This window comes from Eimeria tenella, genomic scaffold (genome assembly GCF_000499545.2).
Source record: "Eimeria tenella Houghton genomic scaffold, Eth_scaff138, whole genome shotgun sequence".
Classification (NCBI taxonomy): domain Eukaryota; phylum Apicomplexa; class Conoidasida; order Eucoccidiorida; family Eimeriidae; genus Eimeria; species Eimeria tenella.
The window spans coordinates 37,127-56,107 of NW_013541510.1; the positions used below are offsets into that span (position 1 = coordinate 37,127).

Here is an 18,981-nt window from a genome sequence, read left to right on the forward strand (position 1 = left end):
GCCAGTGGCAGCAGAAGGGAACAAGCCAGTAGAAGTTTATTTGGAGCTTCCGCTCAACTCTAGTAAAAAAGAGTAAAAAGGTTCAGCGTTGAAGAGTTAAGGGTGAGAACCCCTACATTGTGAGATCTTGGTGCGTGCCTGTTTCGGGCGTGCACAGTTCGCGTGGGCTTGGGCGAGTGAGACTTGCGTAAGATGTATTGGCTGATTCAGATAGCTGGCCTCAAATGGCAACACACAAGTCCGGAATAGGCCGCCGCGAGCCCCGAGGCTGCAAAGGAATTTGCAGCCTGCGGGCCCCGGAGGGGCCCCTCGGGGGCCCCTCCAGGGCCCCTCGAGGGGCCCTGGAGGGGCCCCGGGGAGGGCCGGAGCAGCGGCCCGCCTACTGCCTAAAGCACCTCTAACCAGCTCAAACAAACCTGACAACTCTCCACTGAATTTGAAGACGGAGGCTCGGAAGCGCATGCAGGATGCATGCAGGATGCATGCAGGATGCATGCAGCACGCATGCAGCAGGGATGCAGCGAGTGGCCAGTGCGCAGTTACAGATCTACCTGTGTCCCCAGCGTCCGCAGCAGCACTTGCGTGGGGCGGAGTGCAGCAGGCGCAGCAAGTGCAGCAGGTGCAGCCAGTGCAGCACGTGCAGCAAGTGCAGCAGGAGCAGCAAGTGCAGCAGGAGCAGCAAGTGCAGCAGGTGCAGCAAGTGCAGCAAGTCCCTTGCAGGCCTTGGGCGCCGCCCGGCGGCGAAAAGCCAAGGGCCGGGTCACAGGAACTTGTAGGGAGTCTGGTAGGTCCCCTCAAATGCTTTTCCGTACATCTTTTTTTCGACAAGTTCAAAGTTCAGCCCGTCGAAGTAGGGGTGCTTCATGCACTGCTCTATGTCGTAGCGGTTGTCGGTGTCCGCGTCCGTCATGTGGCGAATCAAATCTTCGGCTAAGTCCCTGTGGGGCACTGGGAGGCTGCCCATCCAGTCGAGCATTTCGCGGAAAGTGACCCCGAGGGCGTAGACGTCGGTCTTGAAGTCGAAGACTTGGTACTCGCCGTCGAAGGTGAGTTCGGGGGCGATGTAGTGTTCGGTGAAGATGATCTCCACCTCTTCGCCGTACATGATTGCATGCATGCCGTTGCGCCAGAAGCCCTCGAAGTCGGCCAGCAGCGCGTGCCCGTCCTGGCTCACGAAGTAGTTGCACCCCTTTATGTCCCGGTGCACCCACCCCTTGCGGTGCATGCCCCACAGCCCGTAGATCATTTCTGCAAAGGCCAGCCGCAGCTTCACCTTCTCCGGCATGCGCCGCGTGTACATGGACACGTCTGCGCGCGCCCGCGGGGTCACCAGGTACAAAGTGCTTGCGTCGACGTCCCGGAAGGCGCCGAGCGCCGGCAGCGACAGCGGCAGCCCCTTCGCCAGCCTCTCGTGTGCAAACAGCTCGAAGGCCACTTCCTTCGCGCTGCAGCCCGCAGTCGACTTCCCCTTTATCACTATGCCCTCTTCGCGCTGCTCCTCCGTCAGCCCCAGAAACGCGGCCAGCCGCGCCCGCGGCTTCGGCACTGACATCAGCACCACCGGCTTCTTGTCCAGCCGCTTCAGCAAAGGCCGCAACTCCGGAAACTCCATTTCGTCCAGCACCGGCAAAGTCCGCACGTAGTCTTCCCACGACGCCGGCACTTGGCCTGCCACAGTGGCGCATTGCAAATTCCAATCCGTTCAAATTCTCTTCCGCGTTCTCAACCCAAACAGCGCGAACACCCGGGTGTACGTACACCTCGGCGCATGCAACCGCCCTTCAACTATGTGCGCACGCCAAAGATACGACGCAACGGCTCTTCACGAACCCATCGTGAAACGCAAAACAAAACCACAACTCAGTTTTTGCAAGAAGACTGGGAAAACGCAAACACTGGCGGCTGCAGCCAAACACCATGCAAGACCGGGCCACGAGCTGCACCTGATCGCTGAACGCTGCGCGAGCGGCATAGAACAAACACTGAATTAGGGTTTAGGAGCGCCAACTGCTTCGAAGTAGAACAAAGGTGGCTTAAAATGCTGCTGAGACAAACCTAAGATTCGCATCTTTGCCTTGCGCAAGGCCTGGCGCGGGCTGTGGTAGAGTTCGCTGGTCTTGCGCCAGAGAGCCACGGCGGACAGCAGCGACCCCAGCCCTCTGCAGCAGCACACGCACACAGTTCGAGCTGCAGCAAGCTGGCCCGCGCACTTGAATTGCTGCGGATGCGCAGCGCAGCAGCAGCAAACCAAGGCCTGCTGCAGCGCAGCAGCAGCAAACTGCAGGTGCTGCTGAGACCCACACGAGGAAGGCGCCCCAGCCCGTGCTGATGGGAGATACGGGCAGGGCCGACTTGGGCACTCTCGAGTTTCTAGCAGCTCGGGGGCCCCCCCTGTGGCCCTTGAGCCGCCGCAGGTTGGGGCCCGCGGCCGCGGGGCCCCCCGCGGGGCCCCCCGCGGGGCCCCCCGAGCCGCTGGGCTCTCCGTCTTTGGAGGCTTCTGCTTCTGCAGCAGTGCGGGGGGCCGGGTGGTGCTGAGGGCCTGAGCTGTGGAGAGGCGCAGCAGGCTCTGCGGCGTGGCTGGGGGGCTGCGGCGGCGGCGCGGCCGCTGCTTCCTGCGGCGCAGCAGCAGCAGCGGCAGCAGCAGCAGCAGCGCCTGCTGCAGCGGGCGCAGCGCCAGGGCCCGCAGAGCCCGCGGCCAAGAGGCTGCAGCACAGTCCCGTGCAGAGAGCCGCCGCAAGAGTGGCGCGCAGGCTCATCGCGGTGCAGAGACGGAGAGAGAAAGCAGCAGGCGAAATGCAGGGAAAAGTGCGTCAGAAGATGCAGCGCGAAGCTGAACTTCGGGGCATCGAGGCGCAGCGAAAAAACCCAAATCGCCCAAAGAGATGCGTTGGCACAGAAGGGGAGGGGGAAGAGCTGCTAAGGGATTGGGCCCCCTCCCCATAACGCATCCCTCCCTTTTGCCCTGCCCTTTGCGGAAATAATAAAAGTCCGAGCCGAAGTGGAGTGCTGCGGATCCCACCGCCTGTCCAGCTGTATGTACAGCTCAACCGCAAGGGGGGCGAGCGGTCCGTCACTGAGGGAGGTTTAAGCAGCAATGAGGGCATGGGGTGAGCCTTCAGGGCTACTCCGAAAGGCAAAAAGGTAATATAAAGCGATTTAGAAATAGCATCCAATGGGGCTCCGCCAAATTCGTCGCCCTCGGCCCACCTTTCAGAAACGAGTCCCCTTCCCTGCCCCCGCAGCAATGAGGGCTGGCAATGGTTCGCGTTTATACACAAATAACCTGCGCCATCTTCGGCTTTTCCGGCCGAATTGGATAGGTTCAATTTCACCTTGAGCACAAGGAATTACTTTCAAAGCAGCTAATACCCTAAAATTATGTTCCTATCGTACCCTGCTACTCTCTTTTCCGAGTCTACTGATCCTCTGCGCAAGCCCCAAAGGCCTTTCTATCCCCCTCTCCCCGCAGCAATCCTACTCAATTTTCCCCGCCTTTCTCTAAGAAGGCTCGAAAGTTATTTTTATATGAAGGCCAGATTGGCCGGGCACATTAGCGGAAAGAGAAAAAGGTTGAACAGCTTTCACAGCCGCCGCGGTCGCTCCGTTCAAAGAGATCTGAACTAGGCTCGACACTAGAACGGAACGTGCAGCTGCGCGCGAGCCAAAAATCTGCATCTTCTGTTGTGTACTTCAAATAAAATTGTAATCTCGAATCAGAGCCGAAGGCTAATTCCAGACGGGCTGCTCTGCCGCTCCGTTCCGCCGTTCGGGTGTACGCGTGTTGGCTGGACGTTCACTCGTTGCCGCTTCCGCTCCAGTTCGCTGACTCGCTTTCGGGGTTATTCTTTCCACATAGTGGCCCCTTATAATTAAGTATTTATTACAGAAGTATGTGGTGAGAAGGCGCCCTTTGGAACTGCTAGGATCGCCACGCGCACTAGCCATTGTTTGATTCGCCAATGGCGAGATATTGTGTCCCACTCGTGGCGGACTCCTTCAGCCGGATGATCTCCCCAAAAGCTTAAGTTGAAAAGAATTTAAAAAGAAGTGGGGCCGCAGAGGGGCAGAGTATGGGGGGCCCTTGGTGCGAGCTTGTCTTCAGTAGCTATGAGAGGCATATTTAGAAACAGTAGCTGTGAAAAGCATACTTAGAAACTCCATTAGATAGGGCAGTCTGTTGCAGAAGCCTCTGCAGTCAGACGGCAGTCGCATATCAAGCGCCCAGTCTTGGGTCATGGAGCCGCAAGGCTTTGCAAATGAAAGACATCATTTCGCCAAATGTTAGTTTTCCCTTCACTCCTTCTTGTAGCCCAAGTTTCCCTTCGTTTTACCCTTTGAAGATAAGTGGGTGTAGATATGGTATCTGAGCAACTTTAATAAGTGAGCATAAACAAACAAACGTAAAATATACAGGATCTCTCAGGAGTGAGCTTTATATTTTAACACCGGCGTGTGTCTCACACCGCAATATGTGTAGCACTGTATTCTCCATTCCCTGCATGCATTTACATGGCTACTTTTGAACTATTTCTTCTCGCCTAGCCCAATACAGCCTCCGGACGGCTATGAAGCTGTTTCTTTACAGAAGCTCCCGCTTCATAAAGACACATGCCTCCGCTTCTCTCTCCGTAAAGGGTCGAATGCATCTAAAGGTCAAATACATACCTGCCAGTGTACAGCTTCAGAGATTTATTTAATAAAACTGGTTCTTTAGTGAGAGTCACCAAGATACTCTTACAAGCAGACAGTTGTGGCGGGTAGAAGGACTAGACTACGCATATAATCAACTGTGGCATTTTGCGGGTGGCATAGGGTCTTGCTGACACTGCTACACCAAAAAGAAATCCAGAAAAAAGCTTGGTCGGCGGCCACTTCATTACTTTCTTTGTTTGCCCCAACAATGGGTCCCGTGCTTGCTACTTTATGAACCTCGTTACCTCCGGTCACTGGCTGAGCCTTTCTTGAAGGCACTAAATTTGCAAGTGGCCCTGGGCACCAGCTTGGAGAGTGTTGTACTTGCCTGTTGTCAAGGCGCCAGCCACAAAACGTTGGGGCCATGTTATTATTGTTACTGGCCGGAGTCGCAACTTTGGGGGAAAACAAGAAATGCAATAATCGCCAGTCCGCGGATGCTCCTGCGCTCCTCTCGCTTTAGTACCAGCGCTACAATGCACTCCCATGGCTCCTCAGCAGCACCAAGAGAATGCCTAAGGTATCCACCTCCACGCCGGAAGATAGTGGAAACTTCATCCGGTGTGTTTCTAGCGGCCTATGCAATGCTTTCATGTCGAGTTAGTGAGGACCCTGCTACATCTCAGAGCACTGTCTTCTCTGCAGTCCGTAGTATTATTTTGTTGTTGTGCCTCTCAGCAATTTTTAGACGTTCATGAGTTGGCAGAACAATTTTTCTTTCGACGTCCATGTTGGCAAACACACATAGAGGAATAGCGCTACAATCAGCAATGCTCCCAGCTCTCTGAATACTGGCATACGTTCGTTGGCGTTGAGCAAATATCATGAGCAGGCTACTGCACAAAGCAACGTGCATCTGCTATGCATGATGGGGCCTTCGGTCACTGACCGAAGCACCCCTCATGCTTAGCAGACCGCTACTAGACGTTTCGCCCTCGCTCAGAATCATAGGGAAAAGGGTGTCAACCCCATCAGGCTCTTCTGAGCATGCCGAACTCCAAGGACGAGGAGGGCTTAAAAGAGACTGTCCATAGGTTAATGCACCCACGAGATGCGTGCACCCCGGTCCCATAGCAGGACGCACTACACCTCACAATGAACCCCTGAACTGTCCTGACGGACTACGTGCTTCCTTAGCTACAGCTGTAAGCCACAAGGCTTGTTTGGAATTGACAACAAAGACTCCCTAAACCTGTGCAGCCAAGGCGTAGAGACAGTCCTGACAGTTGCTGCCTGATCACCTCAGGCACGGTTTTCAGGTACGCACCAAGCGCAACCGACTTAACAAAAATGAGAGGAGGAGCCATCGGGCATCCTTTACACAGTTCCTGTCTCTGTCTCCATCCTCATCCTCGTTGTGATCTACCCTTCACTACCGGAAATCGCCTGTTGCCTACACACCCCACCCTCCCATCAGTAGAGCGAACAGCGCCTCTCTTGCTCTGCATTTCAATTTGTGGTCAGTCTCTGCAATACAGTTTCGATTGGCTCCACGATTTATTCTTCGGACCCGCGGCAAGGCCACAACAATACACATTGGTGGCGATCCCAGGATTTAATTCCTGCGGACGACCGACCAGGAAGTTCGTGAACTTTGCTGGTGCCATGGAATGCAGACACAGTATTCATCCGCACAAGGATAGTGCCATGTACACTCATTTCAAAGGCGTCATAGCCTCTGTAAATGTGTTCTTCTTCAACGAAACAGCACAGCCCGCGTTCCCCTTCTGCCTTGCTCAAAGTCCGGGCCCACACATGGTAGTTCCGTGCCCTCTGCCCAGGAAGAGCAGTTCGCTCACAGCATTAGTTTCAATGGAAGTAATGCCGCATTTGGTTAGTCTTTCGCAGCGGACACACCTTGAATCCAAATCAGCGCCTTTAAAAATTGTGATACCGGCGCTGCACAAAACCCGACATCAATATCCAGTTCCCGCTATTCAAAGTGCAAAATTCAAGCTCTTATAATCCTCCAAACTCTGCGTCAGAGAAGTTAAATGCTGCCAGGAGAAGCAAACAACCACTCCCACTCCCGTCTATTGCTCTTCATTCCATATCCCTTCATTATTACGCAGCTAGTATGCGCCTCTCCCCTCGGGTCTTTACAGAGCAGATTCAGAATGCGCTACGTCCTTAAAACTCCTCTAGCGCGTGAACACTCGTAACGGAAAGCCTGGATGCCTCTGTCACCAATGCTACGTAGACGGGGGTCTCTCTAACCGCAGGTTCGTTTAATACTCTGTCGGTATGCAACACTGCAAGCGCAGTCGCAATGACTTTGTCAAGCGAAATCTTTGCATCTGGCTGCCGAGACATACAATGCCGAAGCTTAGACGCTAACGTCAAAATATTGCATGCGGTGCAGCACCGCGATTCCTGAACTCACCCGCGACCAATGCGGCGGAACCATAAAATCAACGGAAAATGTGGAATGTGCATTTCAGATGCTTAGTTCCTCAGGTGAGGGGAAGTCGTGTTGATACTGATACGTTCTAGCATCCCTAATGTCGCCGCTTCTCATTCCTTCTTTCCGTGCGTGTGGTCTTTCCACTGTTACTTTTTCCTGTCTTGCTCGATTTTGCTGGTTTGGATTTTCTGGCTGCTGGGGCCTCCTCTTTTTTCCTCAGTGTCTTCTTTCTTCGCCGGTCTCTGTTGCCTGTGCCAGACGCCTTACTCTTTACATTCTGCTGGCGGGTACTGCCTGAACTTGAGTTAAGCCATAGCTGTTCAAGAGCATTAAGCCTTGGGCGAAAGTGGGAAAGAGAACCTGCGGTGAAACACTCCTTCCCTTCCCAAGTGTCATCAGCCGCGCCATAGCCACTCCACCGAATCCTGTAGTAGAATTTTCCCCCAACTCTCTTGCAAGCCAGTACGTCGTCAACAGCATACAGCTCCCCGTTCTTGTCCGTCATGTTTGACTGAATATCTAAAAACAGCAGAAAAAACTAGCCAAGAGCAGGGCACGTCGAACGCAGCAGTACAGTGGCTCGCGGTTCACATTCATGAAGTGCGCGTGTGCCCTTCCACTGAAGTTTATTTTTAATTCCTCAAAAACAAAACCAGCTGTTCCGTCTCACGGTCAAAAATGTTGTGTAGAAGAAAGAAACCACTGGTACGCCGCCCCCAAAAGTGTGCAGCTCCGGAGAACTAGGAAAACATGAAGTGGGATGCCATCCAGGCCTTTACAGTTGCAGCAAACGGCCTACAAAGAGAATTAGGTATAGTTCAAACACAAGTAAAAACCAGTGACTCGGCATATTTGGCTTAAACACCCAGCACACTCACGGAAAACCGCCTTTGAGGCAATCCCCGACAGCGGTCTGGGCAGTGGACCGTACGTGGCAGGGAAGGCTGCCAGATGCGGCGCATGCCACTGAAACGAGAAAGTTGTTTTGCATCTTAGCCCGTCATGTTATTTCCAATTAATGTGGCTTGTCTGTTCCCTCTGTGGTGCGCTGTGCACTGGAGGCAACTCAGTTTTACGTTCAGCTAAAGGGTCGGGGAACTAGTCAATGAAGCCTTCGTCTCCCAAGACAGCGAACGCCAGATGCTTAGGTCGATGACATGAGACAGAGGAGTCACTGAATATCCCTGCTAATCTATTTTATGAAGTAGTGAGCATGAAGTCCTTGGGGAGCGGAGTGTCTGTGCGTGCCGTTTGGGTGGTCCAGTGGTACAGGCTGCTCGGCCTTTTGTTTTGTTCCTATGCGTTTCTCGGTGTATTGGTGCAACACGGAGTCTCGTGTACTTCGCCAGTGGGAGGGAGAGAATGTGATGGACATGACTGCAACACAACCACAGGGTCATCACGGCCCGTTCCCACAGAAGGAGTTCAAGTTGTTGACGACTCCCCCAGACAGGCAAATGCAGCACAGGAGGTCGCAGGTGCAAATTCCCCAGAGCATCCAATTTTCATGGTTCCTGGAATCGCAGGAAGTGGCCTTATGGTCAGCACGAAGAATGCGTCACTGCCTCTATGTGCTGCTTCACCTGTTAGCTCTACAGTACCATTTAGACTGTGGGCCTCTCTCTCCCTCGTTAGACCTCCTCGTTCACACCAGCTCTGCTGGATGGACATGATGCAGCCCATCTCTGACGAGAAAGGGGAACACTACTCCAGTAAGGATGGGGTAGTAGTTGAAGTAAGCGGGGCCATACTTCGTTTCATGGGGTCGTGCTTCTGCGTGTACAAAATGCGAAAATGAAATGATTAGAACAGTGCAACTGAGGTCGTTCAGTATTGAACTTCCTGCGCAGTCAATAGAATTTTTTTCAGTCAGTAGAATTCTTGTCCCGTCGTTAGGAGCTGCAGTCCTTTGGTTTTGCGGTCCTTTCATGTCCAGGTTGACAGTTACGGAACTGCCCACGGCTTTGATTACTTGGACTATTACTACAACGAGAGATTTGGAGTACCAGGGACAGCGTATTTTCACACCATGCTGCGGACGTTCTACTCCATGGGTTATGTGGAAGGGAGCTCCCTCATAGGCATACCGTATGACTGGCGCCTCCCACCTTGGCAGGCGAGCATTTCCCCACGCTTCGCGAAGGAGACTTTAATAGCACGCGTTGTGTTGGCGCATATTCGGCAGAGCAATGACTACAGTGAAGCTACGTTGTTTGAGAATCAGCCTGGCGACCTCAATCCCGGGCTTGCTAGTTAAAGGGCTGCCCGCAGTTTGGCTCTTGTGGGGAGGACCGGGCAGATAAGCTTCATTGCTTCGTTTTACTTTGGTTATGTGTGTACATTGCAGATGGATTTTGACCGACTCAAGTCTCAGATCGAGCATCATGTCGAAGCAATGGGGGGCGCCAAGGCAGATCTGCTGGTTCATAGTCTGGGGTCCATCGTTTGTAATTATTTTCTGAACAAAGTGGTGGACAAACGATGGAAGGACAAGTACATCAACTCCTACACGCTTGTCGCCCCAGCAACTGGGGGGAGCTTCAAGGCCATTAAGGCCATTTTAACTGGGTGAGAATCCAGGAGTTTCAGACGCAAAGCCTGTTCCTTTGAATGGCGGCTTATTCGGATGATCCTGAGGCATGCATGCATTTAGTTGTTTGCTCTCAGTTGAATGATTGGTGATGCTTGTAAATAGTTCAGCAGTGCACTTCCTGCTCAGTTATTGGTGACTTTGGGCCAAAGAGGCGAAGTGAACCAATGGTTAGAAAAGCATCAGTGAATGCATAGTTAAGCCCACTTATTTGCACACTCTACGGTGAACGCGGCTTATGCAGCATGTGCAATCCCCACATTTGTTTTCTGTTTCTGTGTTGACTGCCTTTTAGCTACAACGATCCGGTGGACTTGACGTTTTGGACTTTACTTGATATCAGCCTGATTCCAGTGGATGTCTTACGTGATCTCGCCCGAAGCCTTGGCTCCATCTATGCATTACTTCCGGACATCGATGTAAGGGGAATACTTGGACTAGTTGTTTCTAGAAACCGGAGATGATCAGAGGCTATGCTGTGTATGCGCTTTTCCGGGATATGTTCTCTCTCATCTTTTCTCAACTTCCTTCCTCCTTTTCCATCAGCGGATGGAGCCTTTGTGGAATTGGTCGGGACCTGACACAGCTCAAATAACTTTCGCGTGTGCTTTTGTGACTCAGCTTTATGGAAAGGATCATTTGGTATTGCGACAGTTGCTCCCTAAATCAGGCACTGTGTCACCTGCTTTTTCCGCCCTAGCTGAAGGCCAAGATGGAGGGGTTCCTTCAGCTATGGTGAATAGTGGCCGATCTCTTGAGTTTAGGAGGCTTGCTGAGTCAGATGCAGGGGTCGGCATACAGGAGCTGACAGACAAGAGCGAAGAAAATGGAGATGCGGAACACAGAATGAATCCACAGGAGCAGCAGGTTGGGGAGCAATTGGTCCAAGATGCGATCGACGCACAGGTAAAGCAACGGACGCTGCAACTGCATCAGTACGTCGAAAATGCCAGGGAAAGGATGGCGGCAGTGAAGCGCCTTGAAGCTACAGAGGATTTGAACGAGGTTGTATATACTCTAGGCAACTGGACGACTTTACTGGAACCCGAGCTGCGAGCTCGCGCAGAGACAGCACGAGAGCGCATGAAAGGGGTGCTGGAAGACCCTGGAGTAAGCATTAGGTTTACTCATGCTAGCTCCTGTTTCCGTTGCTTGCTGCCATTCTTCATGGGGGTAGTGCTAGAGTTCTCGTGATGTTCGAGAGCTGGAAACTAATGTTCTGCTTTTTCCTGTAGCTAGGCCAAAGACGAGGCACGGTCTCTTATGCTTCCGTTTGACGGATATGTCTGTAATTGCCTGATTTTGTTCGGACACTTTAATCAAGCTTTATTGTGCTCTTCTTAACTGTCTTGGTGCGTAAGGGGAGGGAGGCCGTGAATTCTGTTGTGTGTGTTGCGGACGATTTGTTGTTCTAAGGTCCCCACAAGATGCATTTGGAGTGTTTTTGGCTTCCCTTCTACTGACGTCGGCTACATCTACACTGGCACGGATCTTTCTCGGAAGCCGATACCGTAAACCACCTGTAGCATTGACGACAGAGGCAGCAGAAACAGCCACACAACTATTTTTTTGTGCCTACCCCCAATCACACCAACAAGCAGCAGGCGGGCACCATGCTGACCTGAAATGATGTGCACGCACTTAGTGCTGCAGTGGCCGTATCGGCTTTCCCGATTCCGTATTACGTATGATTCTGAGCGCACTGTTGCCGTTGCCGAAATTGGAGCGTCGTGTGTTTCTTCTGTGCGTCTTATTCAGTGTGCTCGACGTGGGGGACGATACAGTCCCACTACGTTCTCTTTCAGTTTGCACAGGATGGTCCTCTACTTTTGAGGTAAAGACGTTCAAGAATTTGGACCATATGTTCATATTTGGGGATGGCGAGTTTAACAGCTATATTCAAGTTGCTTTTGGCAAACCGAAGGAGAAAAGTGAAGTGCAGGAAGCATCGGAACGAAGCACGTGACTGGGCAGTAAAACATCCAGTCAGGCTGGTACGAGCACGTGCCGTTTTGCGTTGAAGCACTTCTCCGTTGGAGGCTTCTTTACACCAAATCAGTGCCTCACGCCTCGGCCAAATCGTTTTCTGACAGCGGCCCCGCACTCTTGCTGCGACATTGAAGGGCCCGTCTACATTGCAGTGTTTGCACGTTGTATTTTGGTGGGTGGGTGGGTGTGCATGTGTATTAACTGCCGCGTGTTGAAGTTGTGCGTATACCAGGCATTAATGCGAAATACGCCTGGCAGAAACGAGCACGAGGTAGCTTGCGCACAGCTGTTTGTGCCTTCTAAACTCATCCTTCTCGATGTCAACCCGAATGGACGCATCGGCGGGAACTGATACGCCTTTCACTGAATGCATGGGAGCGGCACTAAGGGCAGCATCGCGGAACTTGCGGCATAGGAGCAAGGAGACCGCAGCGCAAGTGCACCAAGAAATTCACCCTGCACAGCGTAGGCTACGTAGGGAACACGCCAGGGGAAACGTGACGGTGCTATGCGCCCGCTTTAGTTAGGCTTTGATTCACGCTTGGAAAGAGAAGCCAGCTCATCTTTAATGAGTGTACTGTTGCAGTGAGCCTCGACCAGAAGCAGTATGGAATGTCATAAATGTGCGGTCTGGGGAGGCATCCTGTTTTCCCACTTCCACACTAGCAAGCTCCAAGTCTTTGCAGCTCAAAAGCGCGTATTCAGACGCGCTGTTGAGCTGTAGAACGTAGTGCAGGGCTTCGCTTTTTCTCAGTATGTTTCCCATTCGTTCAAATCTCACACTCCCGGCAGGGGGAGGCGCTCCGAAAACGCAGGAAATGCCCATCTCGTAAGATCGCGATGAGACGGCTACATCCGGGCCAGCAAGGGCCTTAAAGAAGGGCTTCATGCTTCGTCTTGAGTTTCCTTGAGGTCTTCGTGAGGTTCACGGGAAGCCCACGATAGGGCTACATCAAACTGCTTACCAAAAAGGCGGCGAGAAGTACAAACAAGAGTAACCACATTAGTCTTGCTGAGAAATCAGCGAGTGATGAGGCATCTGGGATCGTTGCCTCAGCCTTTTGAACCTCCGTATTGCGTGGCCTTTGGCCTGCAGCATCGTTTGATTTCGAGCAGGACTTGCTATTCTCCCCTCCTTGGGCCTTATGTGGGACCTTTTGGCCTTCTCTTGCCGCCTTCTTCGCTTTCCTCAGCAGAAAAGGAGCGGCACTGGCGCTGGCAAATCGGGCGAGTAGGCCTGAGGATTGAGTACGCCTAAGCGCTGCGCCTTCAGCAAAAGGCTTTGAATTCGCAGATGCGCGATGCTTTGAGTCAAAGCCTAGGTGAGACTGCGTGCACGGTGTAGTCCTTTTGTTGGATATTGCGGGAACATTTGTTCCAGCTTTCTTGCGGCTTACCGCAGTCCCAAGTGCATTAACAACCCTTCGCATCTGGCGCCAAGGGGTTGACGCAGACTTGGAACCGGCAGTGGAGGTATTCAAGTTAGTCGAGGCACCTGTTTTGACGGAAGCTGACGGCTTGTCTGTCCCAAATCGAGTTTGTCGAACTGCAGTCACCTCTGCACTCAAAGATGCCCGCACCCCTCGGCGCAAGAATTGCAGCGGGTGGGTCGCGGTAGCTTGCCTGCAGCAAGAGTACGCGTGTACTGCAGTATGCCTTCAGCAGAGCAAAGACAGCGAGCACAGGCCTCCAGGCTACACTAAGGATAGGAGAGCCATTCGGCTTTTAACTTAAGAGAACTGAGTGAGCTCACGGGGATTCAGGAGCACTTCGGTCGGCGCTTTCTAAGCTGCAGCAACATCCACAGACAAAAACTGCCGACGAACGACAAGTGATTTCAATAACGTGCACTTTCTTTTTTTTTCAAAGAAGTAACTAATCTGGAGAGGTGGAAAGGCATTTATTACCGCTTAATAACGGCGTCTTTACGCTCTATTTCCTCCCGTAGTTGCCTTCTCTGCTCATTTTTCTCAGACTTCAGTCGGGCATTTTCACTGCAAAGAACCAAGTACGAGCTCAAGAGATCCGCAAGCCCTAATGGGTATTTGTATGCATGCAAGCAGTCACTGAATCTCTCATGTGCCTCTATGCTACCCAGAACCATGGGCCCTTCTCGGTTCCGAACGGCGGAAGCGTTTAACTGCTGTGATCACTTATCTCTCGAGAAACAGCTAGCTAGGCGTAAAGAAAATGGCCACGAGCTGCATCTTCATGCCTCACGGTCACCGCGTATCTTTTTGTACGTTGGCTTGGCACCGAGCTTAAGTGAAAAGAACTCCCGCCAGTCCTTACCTCCGCAGCTCGCAAATAGTGGAATGTTGCATCCTTAGAGCAGAAGAAAGGTCCTCCTGCAGTAATGCACGAGCACTTTCAGAATCCAAACCCGCTTTTGAGGACATTTTCCCTATGGTGCACATGCACGCGTGCGTGCATACAGGTATAGGCCAGTGCAATTTTATGTACCCCTTCCTAGCGGCACGCTGGCAGTAAAGCCAGAACTATGCATTCTAACCTGGATCAATGCAACGCATACGCTACTGAAACTCCCATTTTGTTCGAAGTTTGCTTACACCGCTCCTCGCCTGAAGGAACTCGACGGCCCTCTCCTCGCTCATTGACGTGGCCCTCGCTAAGCTGCGAAAAACGCACATTGCAAGAGAGACCAGCCAAATACTTGCCCCATGGAACGGACGCCTTCTACAGCGACGGGTGTGGTCTACTCAAAAAAGACTCAGCAAATACTTCCGATGGTTGTCGTCCATACTACTTTTTCTTGGTGTCGTGAAGAAGAAGCTCCTGTTTCAACTGCTGTAATTCGGTGCTCAAGCGTTCTCTAAGTACATGAGCTCTAACAAGGCGAGCGCGGAACTCAGACGCCTTCGCTTCAGCCTCAGTTGCCTTCTCCCTGTGAGAGCACAGCTCGCGCTCAAGACTCATTACGCGGCCCTGCATCACCGCACCCTCGAATGCAGTAAAAACCCAGGACGGCTCAAGCATGCACTTTGAACTCGTCTTTACGAGGCCAGGCGTCGAGCTTAACCGGGAACCAAGCTGCTTTCGCACAGTAGCAGCTGGTGAAACACCTACTCAGCAGAAGCTGTTGCTGCTGATAAAAATACAGCCATTTGCCGTGGGGGCTTTCGCCTAAGAGTAGAGTAGCAAATGACAGCTGCGGAAGATTGCTTCCACAGGGGCCTAACCAAATGCAGCTACGCTATTGAATCTTTAGTGTCATGAGCGCATGAGAGAAAAAGCCTATCAGCGCGTGCCGAATCATATTCACCTGTAGTTCATGGACCTCTCTGCATCGCTCAGCATCTGCTCTGATCAGCGTATTCATCCTTTCCCTGGCCATTGACAGTCGAGTCTGAAGCACATAGACGCAATTAAAACTGTTCATTGACGTCCCTATGCCAGCATCTCACACACATTTTCCCGGTGTGCACAGCGTGCATGTATGCAAAAGATAAATGGTCAGCCTCTTCGCTAAAACTAAAGGCAAGCAGCAATGACTTGACTATCATGATGCCTGGGCACTAGTAGATGCGAACAAACCTGCAGTTCAACGCTAGATTGCTGCTCCATCTCGCCGTTGTCTGAAGAAGAACAGCGGCAGAAACACAACCCTTGGAGGTTCTGTTGTGCTGATAGTTAGCCGGGACTCGAGAAAAAGCACTCTGTTCCCTATCGCAGTCTGGCGGCATCCTCTTGGGCTTTGCTGAGACACCAGAAAATTAACGAGGTTGAAGCTGACTTGGGGACGGCTGCATTAATTCAAATTGGAGGCCAATAACCTCAGTAGCCCTGCAAGTGCTTCTGCACATTGGACAGCGTCTGGCTGGGGCCCCGCCATACGAAGAAAGCCACCGTTTTAGACTGCACACGCAGCAGCAAAATTTGAAGACCGGGGTCACTGACGGGAGGCTCGGTTTTCAGTTGCTTTTAGTTTTAAAGTGTCCGCCTGTTCAAATGCCCCGTGCTCCGTATGGAGTAATCTAGAACGGATAACCTTGTAGAGCTGCCGATCGGTTTGTTGCATCCTTACCATGCTTCATGATATATGTGACCACACCTCGACGTCGCCACTAAATTTGCTTCCAATGGTTCGCAGCATATTGGGCAATCTGGTGGCACCCTGACCATTGTGGCGAAGAAGGCGAGTGTGGTTCGCACAGAAACGTGTCTTTGCAGCCTCCGTAGGCCACAAAACACAAGAGCCTTCAATACTGGTCTATTTCTGTTCCGGGGGGCTCACGTTCCGCCCACAGATGGCCCAGTTCGGACATGAGGCCCACCCTATTGTGCAACTTGCTGGAAAGATCCCTCAGTGCAGCCCAATAAAACCTCTTTTTCACGTTAATTCATCATAAATTGCCTTTACTTCACCGGAAACCTGTACTGGCCACCACCCGATGTGCATCTCTGCTTCCTTGTGGGGTCTGCCACCAAAACACACCGGCAGCCTGTACTACCATCAGTTGTAAAGCACGAATTACTCCACATAAGCAGGCCAATACACATCCCACTGGCAAAATGACGGTTATGAGGGATGAAGAAACTTTCGTCGTAGAGAAAGTGGAGTAGCAGAATGAACGCTGCGCGGCAATGCTCCTCAACGATGCTTGAAGGATAAGTTTTATAGAGGCGCAGTTTCACAGCTAAGCAGCATGCTGATTTCCTGAGGCAGGGTACCATAAATTCATTTTCATAAGTCTCGTGCCAATGTGTATGCAAACACTTTTGAGAGTGTCCAAGTTGTGGACTGGGATTTAGTGATTGCGCTAACACACTGCAGAATATTCACGCATAACCCAGCGAGGCCTAAGTCTTAGCTAATGCCTCCAGTTTATGGCATTATGACTTTGTGCGATCGGTGCATAAAGAAGCGGCGAAGGTTGCATAAGCGAAACTATTATGCTCCGGTGGGGACTCCTGCTGCCAACCACTCGACATGAGAGGCTTTTTGGAGGAAAAGCGCGGGCGACCGATAGCCAAAAATAACACTTATTTTTAAAAAGGATAGGTCACTTATAGAGGCTCGCAAGGGTAGCAGTCAAAGATGGTTGGCTTTGTCAACGTATCCCTGCAACGCCTACAATCTGAGCGGCCTGATTCATGAACAGTGTCGATTCGTTTTGATAACGCGACCGGAAACTCTCTCGCCCCAGCAGAAGGAAAGAAGCAGCTCGCTAATTGTTTGCCACTCACTATCCTAATATTTTACACTGAAAGTCATGCTGAAACTCAAACAAATCTAGTCGCTATCACAGCCAATTTCTGCCAAGGCTGGCATGGGCTTCCAGCAGAGCCAAGAACACTTCCGAGACTCATCCCCTAACATAATCCCACATCAACATTTTTATCACTAAATCAAATTACCTTTTCATGACTGAGGCATCGCGGTGGCGGTAATGCTTGATACAGTGCAAAAGGACTTGTGGCGAGTGCGAGCAATGATTGCTCAGCCACTTGGAGCTCTCGCACCCAGCCATGACAGTGGCCACTTCAAACCATGCGCATTGAACAGGATCTCCCCGAGATATACTTTGCATGGCTTTGCAGTCCCACGAAGGCGCGCGGCTCATAGCCTCAATTCGTCAGTATCTTCGGTGAAACACAGAGCGTTTTCAGCCCAAATGTTGTCACGACTTCGCTCGCTACACTTTTAAGGGCGATATACCTTTACATTACGTAGGTGCGGCATCTAGTTACAGAAGAAGTCAAGCTACTAGCTAAAGAAAGCACACCAGAGAAGTTTCCTTCGCCGTGTGGGAACGTAGTGTTCTACTCGTTATCGCACAACCAATGGACTGAAATGTCCCCAGAACTAGAGGGAAGTGAACACATGACATGCGTCAATAAGGCATGCGATATTAAACAATTACAGGAATTTAGGACTACGCATTATCCTGTTAAGGCACTGTACGGCAGGGCGGTTCCGAGTAGCATGCTCTTACTTTTTCACCTTCAGCGTGCGCTATTCTAGATCAGGGAACTACAAAGCTGAATTTGGTTGGGTACGCGCGTTGGAACTAGCGGAACATCCACACAAGTGATCGCCACATGCAGCGTGGACTGGACTGTACTGTATCACTGGGGATCCATGAATTGCAATTGTCTTCAAAGAGAGATCAGAACGAAGTTACGTTTGAAGATTTACACGAACTGCCGCAACAAAATATGTAACCTAATGCCTAGAACTGCGTGCTACTCCAGTCCGACTAGGGCTCGAGAAGTACTACTGCCCCAGAGGGAAATACTGGGAAGCATGTGGAGCGCCAACAACGAATATGGAGCTTGAATCCTGAAATTTACAGATAAAATTTGCTACGCGAACGAGCTGCACTGCAGTCTGAAGCTTCAGAACTGAAGCGGCTAGCTGGCCAGTCCCGCGTGACGAAATTCCTATAGATAGCGTTTACAAAAGTTGGACACTTGGTCAACAAAGGTCCGTATAAAATCCGTATTTCATGCTTAGGACCTCCCCACAAAAGCGTAGCCAAAGCGTGTAATCGAGGCTCAGATTCACTTCGTGCCTGGCCGCTTACGTGAAGCTTGGCGACTCAGCAGAGAAACAAAAGTCTTTTTCAACTGCTACCCAGAGCCCGCACCTTTTAAAGAAACAAGTACCACTGTGTTTAGGTGACGCATCCCCGAAATAACAAAGTAGCAACTAACGTTCAAAGTCTTGCAGGCTGCCTGAGCTGCCGTCCTACTCCGATGTGAAGCCCCCAGGCACTCTCATACTTAGAGGTGACGCAGTGGGCTTGATGAAGTTAAGTTACATACCAGAAGAATACGACATCTCAGAAGAATTTCATTAGACACTCACACCGAGGGTAAATGGGCAGCTGATCCCAGGCTAGTGTAGCCTGGCACCGTGTAGTTGCGAGAAGGAGGCACTATCATCCGCCTCACACAAATCTGGAATGTTAAGAAGAGAAACACTTGCCATAATGTACAAGGAGACAAGTATTCTCAGTCAAGAGCCAGGGACGCGGGCCCGAGTGCATGGACAACTGCTGCACAGCAAGTCGGCGAGTTGCAGCACTACTGTGAGAGCAACTGCTAGTCTGTGCTGGAGGTTTAATACGTCATAAATATAAAAATTTCATAGCAAAGAACTGCCATGAATAATTAGTGCACATCCTTCATTGCCGTGGCGTCACAGCATGCGCCGCAGCTGTCTCGGGCGCCCCACTGCGTCACTCGGTGTGCCTTCGTCTTGTTTGTAGATGCGGCTTTTATTGCTTTCTTTTCAAGTTTCCACACGCTCTTACTTTTCGCCGTATTCATGCGGCTTCCA

The 18,981-nt window shown here is 51.6% G+C and overlaps 5 protein-coding genes across 5 annotated transcripts; 1 reads left to right on the forward strand and 4 right to left on the reverse strand.

Annotated features, from left to right (window-relative positions):
- Positions 1 to 760: 760 nt before the first annotated feature.
- On the reverse strand, positions 761 to 2,756 carry ETH_00005905 (Rhoptry kinase family protein ROP35, putative; the record flags this gene model as incomplete). Its single annotated transcript, XM_013373362.1, has 3 exons — positions 761 to 1,668; positions 2,056 to 2,159; positions 2,302 to 2,756. 3 exons carry the CDS (start codon positions 2,754 to 2,756, stop codon positions 761 to 763), a joined length of 1,467 nt encoding a protein of 488 aa, XP_013228816.1.
- Positions 2,757 to 8,309: 5,553 nt separating this feature from the next.
- On the forward strand, positions 8,310 to 11,652 carry ETH_00005915 (1-O-acylceramide synthase, putative; the record flags this gene model as incomplete). The annotated part of the gene is made up of 7 exons (XM_013373363.1): positions 8,310 to 8,831; positions 9,033 to 9,212; positions 9,444 to 9,664; positions 9,982 to 10,105; positions 10,308 to 10,796; positions 11,103 to 11,197; positions 11,445 to 11,652. The coding sequence occupies 7 exons, from the start codon at positions 8,310 to 8,312 to the stop codon at positions 11,650 to 11,652; spliced, it is 1,839 nt and encodes a 612-aa protein (XP_013228817.1).
- A 588-nt stretch (positions 11,653 to 12,240) lies between these two features.
- On the reverse strand, positions 12,241 to 12,564 carry ETH_00005920 (uncharacterized protein; the record flags this gene model as incomplete). Its single annotated transcript, XM_013373364.1, has 1 exon — positions 12,241 to 12,564. One exon carries the CDS (start codon positions 12,562 to 12,564, stop codon positions 12,241 to 12,243), a length of 324 nt encoding a protein of 107 aa, XP_013228818.1.
- Positions 12,565 to 12,622: 58 nt separating this feature from the next.
- ETH_00005925 (uncharacterized protein) lies at positions 12,623 to 14,074 on the reverse strand (the record flags this gene model as incomplete). Its single annotated transcript, XM_013373365.1, has 3 exons — positions 12,623 to 13,298; positions 13,583 to 13,669; positions 13,968 to 14,074. The coding sequence occupies 3 exons, from the start codon at positions 14,072 to 14,074 to the stop codon at positions 12,623 to 12,625; spliced, it is 870 nt and encodes a 289-aa protein (XP_013228819.1).
- A 364-nt stretch (positions 14,075 to 14,438) lies between these two features.
- Positions 14,439 to 15,499, reverse strand: ETH_00005930 (uncharacterized protein; the record flags this gene model as incomplete). Its single annotated transcript, XM_013373366.1, has 4 exons — positions 14,439 to 14,621; positions 14,959 to 15,042; positions 15,231 to 15,271; positions 15,430 to 15,499. 4 exons carry the CDS (start codon positions 15,497 to 15,499, stop codon positions 14,439 to 14,441), a joined length of 378 nt encoding a protein of 125 aa, XP_013228820.1.
- Between the last annotated feature and the right edge of the window lie 3,482 nt (positions 15,500 to 18,981).